Source organism: Ptychodera flava, chromosome 17, assembly GCF_041260155.1.
Source record: "Ptychodera flava strain L36383 chromosome 17, AS_Pfla_20210202, whole genome shotgun sequence".
Lineage (NCBI taxonomy): Eukaryota > Metazoa > Hemichordata > Enteropneusta > Ptychoderidae > Ptychodera > Ptychodera flava.
This window is the reverse complement of record NC_091944.1, coordinates 38,581,336-38,599,511: the sequence shown is the minus strand read 5'-3', so window position 1 is coordinate 38,599,511 and position 18,176 is coordinate 38,581,336. Positions and strand designations below refer to the sequence as shown.

Below are 18,176 nucleotides of genomic sequence, written 5' to 3'. Positions count from 1 at the left end.
TTGTGGTTGATATTACATTTGTGGAGATTATTACATTTGTGGAGGTTACAGTCCCTTTGCTACAAGGGGAGGTGTCGCCATAAGCGCGTCATCTTCGCTTGCCAAGGTCTCCGCTCCGGGCAGCTTAGTGGAAGACTCCTGTCTGGCTAACGAGCCGTGCGAGCGGACGATGTGAGCGCGTCTGACCACAGAATTTAACATCTATAGTAATCTTTTTTAACTGAAAATATCATTTGAAAACCGAAACGTTGGCGCGGGGAACAGAAAAGTTGGACGCGAGAAAAAGAAAGGTTCAAGTTTCTCATCAATGTCCCTAATCAAACTACTCCGACGAGCTCTAGTCCCATAAAAAAGGGTGGGAATTGAAAATGCACGGGGATATGTCAAGCAAGGTTTGTCAGTTTCATTCAGGTCCCGAGTCTGAGACATTGGTGTTGAAGTGCCTGAAAGCATGACATGGGTTGCTTATTTCTATACGACAATCTTGCACAGTAACATTCGAAGCACTGAGGATAGTAATACTCTGGATATAACAATCATCATGGTTTATCATCCAGGCTGTTTGTTAACTGTTTATTTCATAATTGACTACTTCAATGTCGTGGTATTATTTCTATTGTAGATTAATTAACTCTTCATGCCATTATTTTTATCGTTGATCGTATTAACTTGTTCATACTGTTACTTCTGTAATTGACAAGTTACCGTTCATGCTTTTAATTTTATTCTTGACTGATTGTTATTTGACTTGCTAACTTTCATGCGGTCATTTCTATAACTAAGGTAAAGGAAGCCTGGTCCATAAAGCACGACAAGTACGTAGCTGTCAAGATTATCAGTCGGCGACTTGCTCCAGATGACTTCAGGAGAAAATTTCTACCGAGAGAATTGGAAATTATTCGTCACATTCGCCATCCCAATCTGATCCGAATTTATGCTCTATTGAACCATGAAGAGAAAGTGTGCATTGTGATGGAGAAGGCAAACAAAGGTGACCTGCTGGAAAATATCAAGAAACAGGGACACTTTGTCGAAGATACTGCTAAAAAACTCTTCCATCAGTTGGTTGATGGTGTAATGTACTTGCACAGCAAAAACATAGTGCATCGTGATTTAAAGTGTGAGAATATCCTCATGGTCGACACCAACGTCCTCAAAATCGGGGATTTCGGGTTTGCTCGAACGGTGACTGATGATGTTCTCAGTGACACTTTTTGTGGGTCGGCAGCCTACGCACCACCAGAAATCCTTCAGGGCATTCCGTACAATCCGAAAATAGCTGAGATGTGGAGTCTTGGCGTCATTCTTTACATCATTTTGGTTGGCATGATGCCCTACGACGACAGCGATGTCAAAGCCATGATCAAAACTCAGCTGAAATGCAAGATCGGCTTTCCTGAAAAACGAAATTTGAGCACTGCCGCTAAAAACTTGGTGTTTTGGATGCTTGAATGCAACCCAGAAAGACGTGCAACACCTGATGGCATTCTGGAGTGTGATTGGATTGCTGTCAGATGTCGGGAAACCAACGGCGCTGCCCAAAGCACACTTTAAAAGTGATATTGTCATCTCCTTTGCCAAGGGCAAGTATACATCATGATGGAAGCTATGCCATTGCCAATGAATGAGCAGGTTGCTAACAGTCAGAGGACTTGAATCTGTAAACGCCGCCACACTATACCATCACCAAAACTTGTAGACTTGCAAAGTTATGGTATTTTATGTGAAACTTGATAAGATTGACCTGATCAAGGTGACCACCAGTTTCAACAATATGACAACAACAATATGACTCATCACAACACCTATTCAACAACTCCAATTACATTGCTGCAGTTTGTCATCCAGTGATTCATCACCCTATACAATGTCACATCCTTCAAACATCAATAAATTAAGAACTACAAAGAAACCCAGAAATTCTGGTATCATCATTTCACACTTTCCAAGACTACATACACCACACACCAAATGTCTTGAAACCTGACTATAATGCCAATAACAAAAAACATCAACACAATAGTGTTATTTTTATTCTCCTATTATTTCTTTTATTCTTGACAATTCTTTGGTTCATTGATTACATCTGATCACACATGTTACCTGATTTAACTTTGCTGTGAGTGAATTAAGTTAGAAACTATCTATTATGTACGCAAAGCTACATAAAAATCCTGATCTTTCTATAAATAAAATTAAAATTTAAGACTGATTGCATATATTTAATATTTATAATCCATATATAATATAAATTTCACCAAAAATACAAATAAAAAATATAGAAAAGTTAAAAATTTTACTCGATAAGTAACACTAAAATCAGTAATTAATATAATTCTGGCAAAATAGATATCTCAAACTACAACTTCTTTAATTGTACGCATCTGGTCTTCGTGAAATCATTTTATCCACAGAATCGTAATGTGCAAACTTAATTGATATCACTTCATTCATAATTAATGGAAACCATGGACACTAATTTTAATGTTTTTTTAAAATGTCATCAGCATTTGTTCATCAATGACAGACCCTGTCACATTACAGTGGTCTCATACAATAGTATAAAAACACTGTATAATCTTTGTATACGATACTAATGAGGATATCAAACTAAACAAAACCACACTATACAAATATTTCAGAAAAATGATAGAACTTCCATGCCATTGTCCATATTACTAAATGACAAATAATGTTGCAAAGACTGCTTTCATGAATCCATTCAAAAAGTATGTTTTAGGCATGATTCCTCCACACTGTCTCAAGGTAAGGGGGTTGTGGAGGGTTATCAGCCAATTCCATTGGTTTGCATTTAGAAATGCTAGAAAACACCCTCGTAATACTGTAATTTTCTTGAAACTTTCACAGAAGACTTAGAATGACAAGTCATTTTGAAAAATATATTCAAAAAAGATGTCGATGTTCTGGATTTTCAAGATAAAATGGCAAACATTCCTTTCTATATAAAATAACCTGCCAAATATGCTGACTCTGCAGTTTGTCTTAGTGCTTTTCATCAATATATCATGTTACTTCATGGTGTGGTCAGAAATACACTTTATACAATTTAAAATTAATTTGCAAATGAGTATCTCAGAACTCAGTGGGTATTTCCATGAGATGCATCTCAAATGGTAACAGGAGCACTACTTTTTCTAATCATTTTTCTATTCTACTCAGTGTAACCTAAAACAGTTCTAATTATAAATTAAATTATTTTTATTGTTCTCTGGTGTTCCCTTCCCCTTAACCTGCCAAGTTCATATTTCACCATTGGGTCAAGTTGGTTAAAACTGGCAGGCAAAACATGTACCATGTGGTTCATTTTAATAAAGACTTGAAGATTTGAAGGCCCTGAAAACATAGAATCAGTAAACATGATTTTTACAGACTATTAAAGTTGCTGTAATATACTAAGCCAGGTGGGTGAAAAAACATAAGGTTTTGGGTAAATACATCTTTTAATTGACTTGGCAGATTGGGGAGCGATACCATTTGGCCGGAAAAGGGTTATGAACCAGGGGATGCACAAAGTTTTTCTTCAATATATCCCAAAAAGAAAAAATAGTATTAAGGCGATACCGAAGGATTCAAATTGCTAAGCAATGGTTGCTAAGGGTAATTTCCAAAATCAATCAAAATGCAAAGTTTTCATGGTTTTTTTTTTGCATGATAAAGATTTACAGAACCATACGATTCCAATAGACGCAGGTTTGTCACGCGATTGGTCAGTGACGTCACACATATACGGTACAAATGTTCACAGCTCTACTTTAAAACGTTTCAGCTCCTACAAATTTGCACAAAACTTTCCAAAATTTCACCATGTAACACATGAGATACCTGTTTAGAGCCCCTAGCATGGATTAGATTATCTGTACAAGTACAAACGATTTTTGAACAGGAAAATATCTACTGTGTCATTTTGTGAAATTTTGAAGGTTTTTATGGCGATATCTCATAAACGGTCCGGAATTTTTAGAAACGCATGCTTATTTATATTCTCATGTACAACTTTAATAATCCTACCAAAAGTCACCTAAACTGGTTTACAATTAAGAGTGTTGAAAGATTTTGAGCATTTTCAAAATACCAGGAGTCGAAAATTCATAGAAAACAACGGAACGGTAAGATTTTGCACATGCAAAAGTGCGCGTTTGGAACGTTGCCAAATAAATGCAAGTTGCAAATAAATCTGGTTGCCAGTGATAGCAACCAGATTTATTTGCATTTATTAAACCAGACATACAATGTGGTAAATATTTGGATGTACATCTACTTATTCAACAAGGGTTGAGTGAATTCAATTTGAAAATCAATTCTCATCTAAAAATTTTTGACGGATAAACTTTCATTTCTTCACAGAAGTTACAATGATATTTCTTCCTAAAATGTACAGGTCATGTGATTTGTAAATGTAAATTTGATAAAAAAATTTGAACTACAGCTATGTCTTCTTAACTTTCATTTGTGCAAAAACACTGCAGTATTGCTTAAATATTGACGTCAAAAGTGAATGCTGTAACAGATTATATTAACAGATTTGAATTAGTGACAGCTGGTCTTCTAGATCTACGAGATGATGGGCGCATCCTAATCCTAGTATTTTCCTGCTCAACTGACTTCACTGCTTTCACTGTTGTCTTTGGTTCAAAAGAAAACAAGTATGGCATGGCAATTCTATAACCACATGTCATAATAAGCAGTAGAGTTACTAGAATCAATATGGAGACAAAAATAATTGGTTGCCATGTCAATGGTATCACTTGTAGAATTCTGTGCATACTTTGACCCAGGCTGCTACTCATCAGTTCCAGAGGAGTTGTTACAAATCTTGTAAACGCAGCAGAAAATGCCTGTATTGCAAAACAAATAAGTTTTCATGGGTATAATACTGTGCACCGTAGTAAAATTAACACAATGCAAATGATTACACAAAGTACATTGCAGAGTACAAAGATTGCTAGAGTCCATTACAGGCCAAAAGGTGGTACATTATTGCTATTATTTCATAGTTTTGGCAATGCCAGGGAATTTGTAGATGTAGAAAATATCTGGGTATGCAATACTGTATAATCAGATACGTTATCGGTAATAATTGGGGGTGGGCGTGGGGAAGTGACGCCACAATATTAAGGATGTACGATCGGTAAAATTATAAGTAATGTCATTTCTCTAAATTGTCAATTTTTGGATTCTCCTTTGTAAGTATTATCAAAATGTGTGATAAAATATAGGCGTCACTGCGCTCGTTTGTGAGATAAATGACCATGAATTTTGCCATTTGTAAAAGAAAATGCTGAGTCAGCATTTTTTCTCCAATGCATTTTCTATGGACGAAATAATTCAATGCTGTTTATCTCAAAATTTAGCGTGGTGACCATATAATTTTATTTGATCAGTATTATTTATTTCTCTAGACTGAGCTTTGTGCAAATTTTCATGAAAATGACATTAGTAGAAATTGATTTTCCAGCAAATTTCAATGTAATCCTATGGGAAGTGACAAATTCCACGCGCGCGTACCGCTCGTACATCCTTAACTGGTCAGAGTGGCATAACATTATAACATTAAAAGTAAGAATATTTCTAAAAAGAAGATTTCTGTGTAGTATGAGCAGTCACTACCGGGAGACATGCTGATTTAACATGATATGTCATAATGGTCACAATGCAGAGAACCAGCAAGTCATTGCTATATGCACACCTTTTCTATCATTTAGGCTGCATTCTATACATACTCACCAGGGGTGAGCAAATCATTTTTTGACTCCCTAGCCCCCGGGCTAGTAGCCAAAAAAATCTACTAGTCCAGCCTCAGTTTCCACTAGCCCGCCAGTGACGCTGTGAATCCATGAGGTTTAATGATGGGTAAACATACCAATGGTGTGCAATATACAAGCACTGTTCCAACTGCATTTTTATTTTTTAACACTTTCCTTTTGAAAAATGATGATGTTTTATCAGTATATGATGGGTTACTGCGACAAACTTGACAGAACATATTGTCACCATCTGTATCTTATTCCAGCCAAGGCCAAACTGTTTTCCTGTGTTTTCAATATTTTCTGTTTTTATATCTTTGGTCTTTGGTCATCTCCTTAAACAAAATTGACTCACTCAATTTCATCCATTTTGTGGGTGGTATTAAGAATTTTTTTTTCATTTGAAGACATTTCTGAGCAATTTTATGCATTCTTATACAGTGTATGAAAGGCTATTCCAACATACACCAAACAGGGCCCTCTCCCTGTGTGCAAGAAATTTTTAAACTTTGAAGACATTTTGGAGTAATTTAATGCATTCTTGTACTGTATGAAAGACCATTACAGCATACAGAATAATCATTAATACAATCAATTACAACATGTTTTCAAAGATAAAGATAAATAAAACATCAGAAAAATTAATTTGATATCACTCTGGCCTGTCATTTGGATAATTGCATTCAGTTGGCAAGGATAATAGCAAAATTTCACCAGACTGTTGTGTAGAATTATATTTAGCTCATAACTTGAACAAACATTTTGACATATATCTTAGAATAAGGGTTTTCACAACCAAAAAAATGATTCGCTAGAATCCTGACCAGTCTGGCTGTACAATGTTTTTTACTGATTTAAATAAATTGACAGAAAATACAGTAAAATTGGTATAAACAGTTTATTCAATTCACTGTACTAATTTCACAATAAAACGAATCCGTGAGCTGATTATTGATTTTTTGGTGATGTTGCATATATTTGAAAAAGAGAGCTAAATTTCAGTGTTCATGTTTGATAACATCCATAACTGACGACACCGAACGCCAACCTGTACTACATCGTATGTGTAAAACGCAGTGGCAGTCGATTGTGACACAGTACATATAACGCGATATTGGTCGCCATGAAATTTGACACTGTGATCAATGCATCGTTTGAAAAGTATGAATAATGAGACCAAGTAATTTTTTGTTTATCCAGATTTGATAAACCTCCCAAAAACCACCAGACAAAGTCCTACTCTTACACAGAAAATCAAAGTTTTCAAGCGTCGACTTTCTCTTCCGCGATGCACACAACCATGGTCCCTCAAAACATGTCGATCTACTTGAATTTTGACACTGTGATTGACCATGGATGGATTGACATGGCGTTTCAAAATCATGAAAAAATGAGACTGAGACTCAGTGACTTTTAATCGGTTTAGATTTGATCAAAAAACCTACCAAACCCATCAGACAAGGTCCTACTCTTGCGCAGAGAACCAAAGTTCTCAAGCGTCGACTTTCTCTTCTGCGTTTGAGCGAAACAAATGTCAGCTTCATTCGGAAATGGTCGGCTATTCATGAGCATAACGTAATTGTATGTTAGTCCAATGTTCGGCTTTACCTGATGTGAACGTCAGAATAATTCGGGCTCTGATCAGGAAAGCAAGGTTGACTTCAAGAGTGATTCCTAGTATAGCACAACACGTTCGCCGATCACATTACCACAGTGCAGTCTGATCGCACGATGCTCATTATAATATGTTAATGAGCGAAAGTAATTCAAACCCAGTGTCAGTTACAGTGGGTCCTGCTGACGGTTGTTGAATGGGGCCGCTTTTTCATACAAAATTACAGAGCTGTTTTCAAGCGATTTAGACTATTATATAAACCTGTGTATTCATGTGAAGGTAGGTATATTGAATTGTTACTGTATGATTTTTTGGCAACTTCTGTGGTGTAGTTTCTTTGAAATCGTTAAATTTCTGACGACTGTATAAAAACACGCAGCGTTTAATCCTCTCAATTATTTTTGTGCGGACTGTTACACAAGTCATGGATTTTACCTCAAAATGTCAAACTCTAATCAAAATATAGAACATCAACCCTCCTTTCTGTGAGTTTTCATTTACTTCCAAGCTCCATGGTGACATTATGGCCAGTTCGATTTTGTTTACTTTTCAGCTCGTGAGCGCCATTTTCTACTGCAAAATGGCGGGAGAAGATAGCATGATCGCGGGCGTCAACTGATTACACACAGTTTTCTTTCCACTCTCATGCGAAGGTATTTTGTAGTTTTGTCGTAACTGTGATTGTGACCTATTTGAATGTACACCACAGTAGTTTTGGACTGATTCATTTGTGCTAGTCTCGGAAAAGCTGACGATCGATGTGGTTTTTATGGTTTTTAGCACCAATATTGTCATATTACACTAAGCGATTGTGGTACATAGTTGAGTGTACATTTGGTGTAGGACCGCAAAGTTAACCATGCCCGGCCGCCACACGTTATCTGCATTGGCATTTAATCACTGCGTTTCTTAACTTTTTTTCCGATGAAAGAACGTGCACCTCTACTGCTAAGCTTGGTGACAACCCCAAGCTCGTCGAATGTTAAAATATTTCCTCAAGGCTGATGCCTCAACCGATTCGGTCACTGACTTCCAGGACTGTACATGGCGCGCGCGTTGTCCAGGTTGTGTACATGGGCCATACACATGTGTAAACTAAACGTTAGCTTGGTGTATTTGGCATCCAGTCTGAAGTACGAGACGAATTGACCGAACAAAAATCAACCATCTTTACTGACAATTTGACCACTTATAAAGGCTTATCATTGATTGCCTTGGTACTTCTGAATTTTACCAAAATTCAAGAATATTTTAAGTTTACCAGTCACGTGAACTAAGTTTTTTCAATCTATTCCTTCAGATTTCCAGCTGTACCTTGAAGACAGTGGTTTTGTGGTTGAAGATTACAGTGGTGTTGTACTGTTGAATTTAGTTTTATTTTAACTCTCTGAGTTTGTTTATTCTGTATTTTGTATTAGCAGTTTACTCTGCATTTTTGTAAAAGTTTACTCTGTAGTTACTGTAGTTTACTTTGTATTTATTTTACCTCTCTGTGTAGACTATTTACTCTGTATTTTGTAGTAGTGGTTTAACATAGTAGGTATTCTTAAGTAGTTGCCAGCCCTTTTACCAAACATTTAAAAATTGAAATAAAGATTGATCTTCATGGTAGATATTTTGTGTATAAGTATATTCGAGTATGGCTACGTTTTTCAGCCAATGTGTACTTGCGTACATTTCACTGGTGGTGTTTCTCACCAAACTACACACATATGATCATGGCTCGCTTGTTTTGGTACACAAGTTCAATGAAGTCCGACCAATTGGTAGCAGACTTGGACATGACTGCACAATTTCAGGTGCCACAGAAGTTTTCATGACATGAAGTAAGCCATATTAGACCCTACTAACATACATCGGTTTCTGGACGTTTCGGCACCGAGTCGTTTCGGCCCAAGACGTTTCGGCCTCCCAATTTCAGGCCCCAAATCGTTTCGCCATAGCGACCCAAGACGTTTTGGCACCGCTGAAGGCTAAGCTTACCTGTGGGAACTTGTACTGGAGCGTATCAAATCAAAGCACTAAAAGTAAGCTTATAGTGTCAACTAACATTCACGTACATGCTTTAATCTTTGTGAGAACATGGGAAGAGACCGTAAGAACAAACTTCATATCATTTTCAAATCTGTAACACAAGTTTATCGATATCAACAGCAAAAGTTGGAAAGCGGTGCCGTAACAGCACAGCAAAAGTCACACAAAATACACATAAAAGTACTGGTCAGAACTCAAAGGTCACGCTTACGAATATGACGGATCAGTCAATTACTAAATAGTTTGAAAAAAAAATCGAAACACGGATGCCGAAACGTTTTGGGTTGCGGTGCAGAAGTGACTTGGGGCCGGAAATTGAGAGGCCGAAACGACTTGGGCCGAAACGACTTGGTGCCAAAACGACCAGTTACCCATACATCGACCCGACAACAACAAAACAAATGCTTGCCTGCATGATACACAAATATTGTATTGCATATTTTATCATTGAATGGTTTTGAAGTTACAGTTTGCATTTTGCATCTTCGAAAAGTCTCCTGTCCCATGATGTACGTCATATGGGGCATAAACAAATAATTTCGCCAGCTGAACTCGCTCCACACGCTGAGTAAACTTGTAAACTTGGGCATCCACGGCACGCGAGCGATCGGTCGATGTAATGTCAAAATCAGCCCAATAAGTATGTTAAAACTTCGCACATACGTAACTTGCGGCGTTATATATTATCCAGTAACTGTTTTACTTCAAAAGCGTCTTTTATAAAGCTATCGTCAACGGTATACTTATTGTTTCACGAGCGACGCAACACTTCTGTATTTACAAGTGGGAGGCCAACATGTTGAGGTCAATGTATACTTCCGGGTCATTTCGTCGAAATATATCGATTATTTTTACGCGGACTGTTACACAGGCATTTCGAATCAATTTCTTTTCTCAGTTGTTGTGACCGATATTAGACCTCTCTGTCAGGAAAACTTGGTTTACTTCCGAGGTCGTTTTCAACCGATTTTCGATACATTTATGGATGTCTCTGCCAGGGTCACTGACATACCGCCACAAAAACATTCAAAACTACTATTTTTACCGCTAGATTTTCATAAAATTTATGTCTGCAATGAAGAATGGGTGTTACTTTCGCAATTTATCCAACTAACATGATAATTTTTTGTAGCACGGATTGTAAAAATCAAGTTGAAAATCACCTTGAAAACTGGCCCGTTAACGTCCGTTTGAAAGTTAACGGTCGCTGGCCTGAAGAACTTTCCTATGCAAATTAGTACCGTGCGATCTGACTGAGTTATAGCAACTAGTTCACCGCATAAATTGCTAGACTACATAGCCACATTGGCACTTCTGAAATATTATCTCCGGCTTGCAAGATCACCAAAAATCAAAATATTGTTATCAAATCCAGAATTTCAGGGCTAGAGAGCAAAACAGTGCTGAAAAGTAGCCAGCCAAAACACGGAAGTAGCCAGTCAATTTTTCCGGCATCTGGCTAAGAATGAACACGTTGTAAAAGGTTAAGTTACTAGCCAGATGAGCTAGGAGACGCCAAAAACTACTTGTCAGTCAGTCAAAATTACTAGCCTGTGAGCTCCGGCAAGAGGATTTGCTCACCCCTGCTCACTTGAAGTAAAACTTACCATTAAAGGTGTAACTTCCCAGATTGGATTCACCAGCAAAGCATGATGGTATTGATAACACGGGTCATGACCCCATGTAAAGCACCATGAAAACCAAGCTTTGAGAGACTGCATCCAGCTCATATTTTGAGGTGTGCATTCTGCTGGGAAATCCTTGAAAGAATGTAATGAAAATAATATCAGTGAAAGCGTATGTTTTTATTTTCAGTATCAACTGCCATGGAAACTTTGAAGTATGTTTGATAATTGATAGTCACATGAGTCTGTAAGATGTCATCATGCAGTCTTTACAGATACACTAGTGGTACGGTAATATTATGTTAGGAGTGGTAAAAATTCCAAATCAAGCAAACATATACAAACTAACATCATCCTAAATGAGATATGGCTGTCACAGTACAGCCTTCAGATGTATCAGTCAGTATATTTTATTCGTTTGCAATATTGGTGTCATCCTGATAACGTTGAACTGGCTTTTCTGCCAATCAACAGATGATGCATTAACTCATAAAGCATCACCTGGGATTAGTTATAGCATTGCACATGTTACCTGATATCTGTCACAGTCAGAAATTGTCCTTCTCAAATCTAGGATGCAGTTATTCACAAACACCACGATACCCAGAAGCAATTTGCTAAGTATAATGTATGCATGCAAAACCATTTTATGAAAAGTCACACAAATTGTTGAGAACTGGTAGAATGTGAGGGTAGTTGTGAGGTAGCATTTATCCATGCTTTAAGGCATAGCACAGCATGAGGACTATTGAACTATTTTACCTGGTAAAGAATTGCTGTTCTTTTAGCGACTTCAATTTGATACATCCTTATCCATTCCCACGGAACACTTGTCAATGTCACTGACATGACAATAATAAACGCAAACTTTACGGCATAGAATAATCTAGTGTGAGCTTCTTCAGTGACACTCCTTTTGCTGCAGATAGCACCTTTCGTGTCTTGTTCCTCTCGTGTTACAAACCACAGTATCAAAAATATCACGATGGCTGAAGTTACAGTGACAACTGCTGTATAATTGTACTCTTGTGACTGTAGGAAACATGAAGCACTTTGCCTTGCCCATTCCATGTGATCACTGAAGCTCTGTGTTTGCAGTACATGTATACCCCAGGGAATTGTTGTACCATGTTGATCTTGAAAATAGACAAATATTACTGAAACAAGTCATTGTTGATAACACAGTCCCCACTTTTTAATGGGTACTTTAATTACAAGTCTTTGGAGAGAATAGAGTCCTGTTCATTAATTAGGTCTGTGATTAAAAATACTGCGTACAGATGGGGCTTAATGGCCAAGAATGTTCGAGGTCTATGGTGGTGAAAGCATAAAACCAATATAGGCTACCAACCGAATTACAAAAGGTCATTAAATGAGTCAGTTACTAATTAATCCACAGGATGTTGCCAAACATTTTTGCGTCCTATCATAACACTGATAGATTATCGCTGGTACCATATTTCATGAAGTTTGATGCAGTGCTTCTGGACATTCACCCTTAAAACAAAAATTCATCATGTAAATGCAAATTAGCAATTAATTTAAACGATACTGTGTCAAGTTTCATCAAATTTGATGCAGTACTAGTACGGTATTTGTGGACATATCACTCTAATTAGGAAAGTTCATCATACCTTTGCAATTACAAATTAATTACGATGACACTGATAAATGTCTTTATTCACTGTTTAAGCAATGTCACTTTATCAATCATCTGTACCAAGTTTCATGAAATTTGATGCAGTGCTTCTTGACATATCAGCCTAATTACGAAAATTCAGTGATTGACATGATACTACTACATGTTGTGAAACAAAGTGATGTGCATATGTATGACATAGGTCAATGTCCATGTACCAACTTTAAATGATATCAGTGGAAATATGTCTGAGTTATAACTCTGGACATGAAAAATTGTAACAAAATGGCCGCCACACGGCCATATCGAATCATATCATGAAACAAATTGACATACATATGTATGACATTAGTCAATGTCCTTGTACCAACTTTGAATAAAATCAGTTGATACATGTCTGAGTTATGGTTCGGGACATGAAAAAATCATAACAAAATGGCTGCCGAGCAATCTTATAGTAAAACAAATTGACATGCCTATGTATGACACAGGTCAATGTCCTTGTACCAACTTTGAATAAAATCAGTTGAGACGTGCCTAAGTTATGGCTTAGGACATAAAAAAATAGTAACAAAATGGCTGTCATATCGCCATATTGGACCATATTGTGAAACAAATCAACGTACATATGTATGACATAAGTCAATGTCCTTGTACCAACTTTGAATAAAATTGGTTGATACATTTCTGAGTTATGGTTCGGGACATGAAAATGGCCGCCACGAGGCCATATTGAATTGTATTGTGAAACAAATTGACATACATATGTATGACAAAGGTTGATGTCCTTCTACCAACTTACAATACAAATGGTTGAGATGTGCCTAAGTTATGGCTCCGTACATGAAAAACTCGTACCAAAATGGCTGCCACGCCGCCATATTGAATTGTATCGTGAAACAAATTGAGGTGGATATGTATGTTCTTTACCAACTTACAATAAAATCAGTTGAGATGTGCCTGAGTTATGGCTCCTTACATGAAAAAATCGTAACAAAATGGCCGCATGGCAGCCATATTGGATTGTATCACAAAATAAATTGATGTGCATATGTATGACATAAGGAGTAATCCTTGTACCATTGTACCAAGTTTGAATGAAATCGCTCCAGGCATCTCTGAGATATCTGCATGAACGGACGGACGCACGGAGGGACCCACGGATGCACTCTCGGACATGACCAGACCTATAAGTTCCCCCAGACCATGTCCATGGGGACTAATAAAACAACATTAGATACACATAATTGAGCAGCATATTAGTAGTCATCAATGTCTAGCAATATCTGAACATTGTACCGATCACATAGATCTGAGTAATATCAGACTTTATTTCAGATGTTTTTATGGCAATGTTCTGTTCATTTCCTTCGTAAGAAGAACATAGAAAATCTTGCTCATGCACCATGAACTGATATTACTAGCTTCAAGTTCAATATATCAATATCATTTTAAGTTATTCAATATACAACTGACTGTTAATCAGTTGTCGTGTCTAAGGTCTTTTTGTGTTTGTTAGTAAACTTCTGTTTTTTAATTTTCTGATTTTGAATCAATCCTTGATTAAGTGGAGACCTTTTTGTCTGCTCCAGTAAGCTTACTCTAACGTACTGAATGTATGTAACCTCCACAAATGTAATAATCTCCACAAATGTAATATCAACCACAATTGTAATAAAATGCACCCATAAATGTAATATCGCCCATAAATGTAACAAAAATCAACCATAAATGTAATAAAAACACCAACCATAAATGTAATAAATGGTAACCATAAATGTAATAAAAAAACATCCATAAATGTAATACTTATCAACCATAAATGTAATAAATCTATTTTGTCGTTGCAATTGAGGAATTAGCCCTTAAACATTGATCTATGTAATAAGGAAAGCAACTCCACACATTATTCATTTCTTAATTGTTTGCGTTTAGTGTGTTTTGCATATTTGAAAGTGTATTTTACGTTTCCCTGTTTTGTGTACAGAACTGATTGGCCATGGCTAGACACAGCTGTAATCGGAACGTCAGTGTAGTCTCTACTCCAGAGTGGGGAAGACTGTATAACACTACGATCCTTTAACGCCGTTTTTTCGAAAATTGCCGTACTTTCTTAATCGATCGCCTCAAATTCGTCTTCAGTGGATAAATTGCGTGGAATAAGCGATAGATTGTCTGTATTCCTATGTTTTCCCACTTGAAGTTTGTTCCTTCACTAGGGATGCCAGGATGTCTAATGTTGTTCTACTGTGTTCAAGGTAGTGTTCGTATTGTTTTTTACTACATTGAAATATATGTTCTCGTCAACATGTTTTGTGTCGTAAGTTTCTGTTATAAGGTTTTATATTTCTCTGTTATTTGTTCTGAGTCATCTGTCATAAACTTTGTGTGGTATCACTGGTTGACGAGTTATTTTGACACTTCCTTATTATGTAATTATCAGTGTCTAGAACTGCTGTTCCACTTCCATTATCTAACGGTTTGATCAGTACCTCGCCGTTTTCTGATAGCGTTCTCAAAGTATTCTATTCTGTGTTTCGGAAAGGAAACCGAGTTTCAGGAAAGTATGCAATAACATTACACTAGTCTTATTAAAGTTATTATTTACTCAGGGCATTGATAAACAAATGATCACATATGCAAGTTCAAGTTTATTACATTTATGGTTAATTTGTTTATTACATTTGTGGTTGCGGGTTGTTACATTAATGGTTGACTACTTTATTACATTTGTGGTTGATTTTATTACAATTGTGGTTGATATTACATTTGTGGAGATTATTGTGGAGGTTACAAATGTAAACCTTATGGGATTTTTTACTTATTAGCAAAATGCAGTAACACAAATGGTACAAAGGCATTGTGACTTGCTGCTTTTCCCTCCATGGTGTAATGTTGACAGATTGACACACTCAATGCATTAGGCCTTTACTGACCTATTGATTGTCTGCATATTACAGCAGTGTGTGGCAAAGTGACAAATGGTTGCAATGAGTATTAAAATCTAAGATGACATTGAAAAATAAAGCATACCCATTTCCCAGATCTCATTCCAATGCAACATTGTCCTGTGCTACATTATACATTCTGGCACAGTCTGCCACACACGTGTAGAGGGTCTGTGGTTCTAGGAATGCATTCATATATACTACGGTATTATTTGCTTGCAAAGTGATACTGCCTGCTGATATGTCCAATTCATGACAAAACGGAATCAGTCATGGGGCCAACGAGCAATAAAACCAGTATGAAGATTAGTGGCGGGGGGGGGGGGTTTCCTCAATGAAAGTGATGGAATGCATAGACTTCTGGGGTTCCAAACAATTCAAAACATTTCTTTGTGTCCACCAATCTTCAGTCTTGCCCACCATGATTTGTGTGTCTGGGTTTTGTTGTGATCCATAACTGAACCACTTCTTTCCTTGCATTCTGTTGGCAATAAGGCCTCATGAGAACTGAATCTGGGGAATTGCAGCAAAAAGAACTAGGTCTTCTCAGTGAAGTAGATTCGTGGTATTCTGTATACAGAGTATGGAAATCTGCACTGCCCACCCTCACAGCTGAGGGAGTGCTAGTAGATGTGGATTGCAATGAAGCAGTGTTCTATGCTATGACAATGACAACAAGGGACACTAGTGGATATGGGAAGAAATTCCAAAATTAAGGAGAAATTTCAAAAACAGAAAACTAGTATTTTGATTCTATTGTTACAATTTCCCTTTTCTCTTTCATGAAGAATTCTCTCCATTTAGAAGAACTTGTCCAAGATATGTTATGTTTTGAGAATGTTGATGGTTGAATTCCTGGACATGACTTTCTTTAGTCCCTGAAGCTACTATAGACGTGGATACAAAATTAAGTATTTCCTGACTGTATGAAATTATCTCACTAAGGTCATCCTAGGGACCTGTAAACCAACTATTAAAGCTGTCTGACTAGTGGTTTTGAAAAACAAGTGACCCAACAGTTGACAGAGCTCTGCTGTGTTATGTAGAGAATAACCTGGGCATGATATAAACTAAACCTATTGGCCTAGTGTTAAAATGGGCGAAATTTGGCCTACTTGCTCCCCGGGCAGTCCTTGGGCAGTCCTCGGGCAGCTACGGGCAGTCACAGGCAGTAATTAGTAGGACCCGTCTTGCTGTGTATGCTACGAAGAGCCTGGCTGCAGTACAGTAGCTCGAGGTTTTGCCTGGGTATTTGGGTCGGACCATGGGGGGATACTTGTTCAGAGAAGTGGTAGGGGTGTGCGGCCACAGGTATAAAACCCAGGGCCCATTTTAGTCCTAAAATCTCGTTATTTTAGGACCCCATTTTAGACCTTTATGACCTTTGACCCAGGTCAAAAGTCATAGCGTCAAAATTTTTAAAACGGAAAAAGCAACTATTTGCCCCGGCAAAGCCTACCACTGTACTGCGTTTAGAGCTATGTTGTTGCCAGCCAAGCCATGATTCCGAAAAACATCAGGGAAATACTAAAAAATTTGGTGAAAGAAAATGTCTTTTACCCTCACCAAATTTTGGTCAAGCTTCTACAAATTGTTAGTTATCTGCAGTTACAGTCTGACTGGTGTTTTTGTTTGAAATTACAATTCACAACAAAACTCGCTGTTCATCTATATAGCAATACTACTTATGTGGCCATATGGTCAACCTGTCTGTCATGAATAATACTAGGAGCAGTAGAGCCACTTTGGGTGAATATTTTCTATTCAGCAAAAATCTACCATATATACGGTAGAGTTCAGACCAATCAGTGACAATGTTTTTCTACAAAGTCGATATTTACTTTGGCTTAAGCCAGGGGGTCTCTTTAATGGTTCCCTTGCCACAGAAAAGATATCAATGCTTATAGAGTGCAGCTCAGAACCCTGCGAGCGAGACGGGAACAGACGGTTGAAATTTGTTCTTGTGTGGCACTCAAAAATCAACCCCATTTTAGACCTTGGTTTACAGTGGAATTGATACCCCCATTTTAGACCAAGTTGCTGAAATACCCACCGCATTGGGCGGCACGTATACATATTGGCAAGTAATAGAAGTGACCCCCCGGGATCGGACGGCAAAACCGTTTTGCCGTCCGACGCAAATACCCAGGAAAAACCTCGAGCTACTGTAGTCTGTACTGCAGCAACGAAGAGCCTCGCATGTGGAACTGTACTGCCAAGTGTAGTGTACATGTAGTGTTGGCCTAAACCATCCATTCCAGTCAAGGAGACAGTGCTACAAATAGCAGGTGCGAGATGTCTGTATAACTCGTAAAAAATAGGGTAAACATTACCTATTAGACACAACAAAACAATGCCATACAAGCTCAGAACAAAAACAAACGTCAAGGACCAGTTAGAGGAAGGCTGCTGCTTCCGCCGTCGACTGCTCGCTGCCATTTCAAATAGTTGATATGACAAGCGCCACCATACTATATTAAGCTCGTTCAATGTACCTCATTTTAACCATGTGTCAGAATAGAGTTTTGTGGACAATTTCCCTATGCAACA

General features: G+C 37.5%; 2 protein-coding genes across 3 annotated transcripts in view; one reads left to right on the top strand and one right to left on the bottom strand.

The window, feature by feature from the left end:
- The window catches only part of LOC139116289 (chloride channel CLIC-like protein 1), a 28,642-nt gene extending 10,557 nt beyond the window's left edge, over nucleotides 1–18,085 (bottom strand). The window contains exons 1-4 of one of the 2 annotated variants that reach the window (XM_070678903.1): nucleotides 17,960–18,085; nucleotides 11,802–12,175; nucleotides 11,022–11,174; nucleotides 1,995–4,856 (exon numbers count right to left, since the gene is read on the bottom strand). In XM_070678903.1, coding sequence (XP_070535004.1) covers nucleotides 4,530–4,856; nucleotides 11,022–11,174; nucleotides 11,802–12,175; nucleotides 17,960–18,065 — 960 coding nt within the window. In that variant the 5' untranslated portion in view covers nucleotides 18,066–18,085 and the 3' untranslated portion in view covers nucleotides 1,995–4,529. Of the gene's footprint in view, nucleotides 1–1,994; nucleotides 4,857–11,021; nucleotides 11,175–11,801; nucleotides 12,176–17,959 lie in introns of those variants that run through there. The other variant, XM_070678904.1, reaches the window with a different exon arrangement.
- LOC139116560 (testis-specific serine/threonine-protein kinase 1-like) lies at nucleotides 791–1,856 on the top strand. Its single transcript, XM_070679156.1, has one exon. It carries the CDS (start codon nucleotides 973–975, stop codon nucleotides 1,552–1,554), a length of 582 nt encoding a protein of 193 aa, XP_070535257.1. The 5' UTR covers nucleotides 791–972; the 3' UTR covers nucleotides 1,555–1,856.
- Nucleotides 18,086–18,176: the final 91 nt, after the last annotated feature.

What these genes read in the sequence shown, in the direction of transcription:
- LOC139116560 (XM_070679156.1), top strand. Translation starts at nt 973, where the DNA reads ATGGAGAAGGCAAACAAAGGTGACCTGCTGGAAAATATCAAGAAACAG.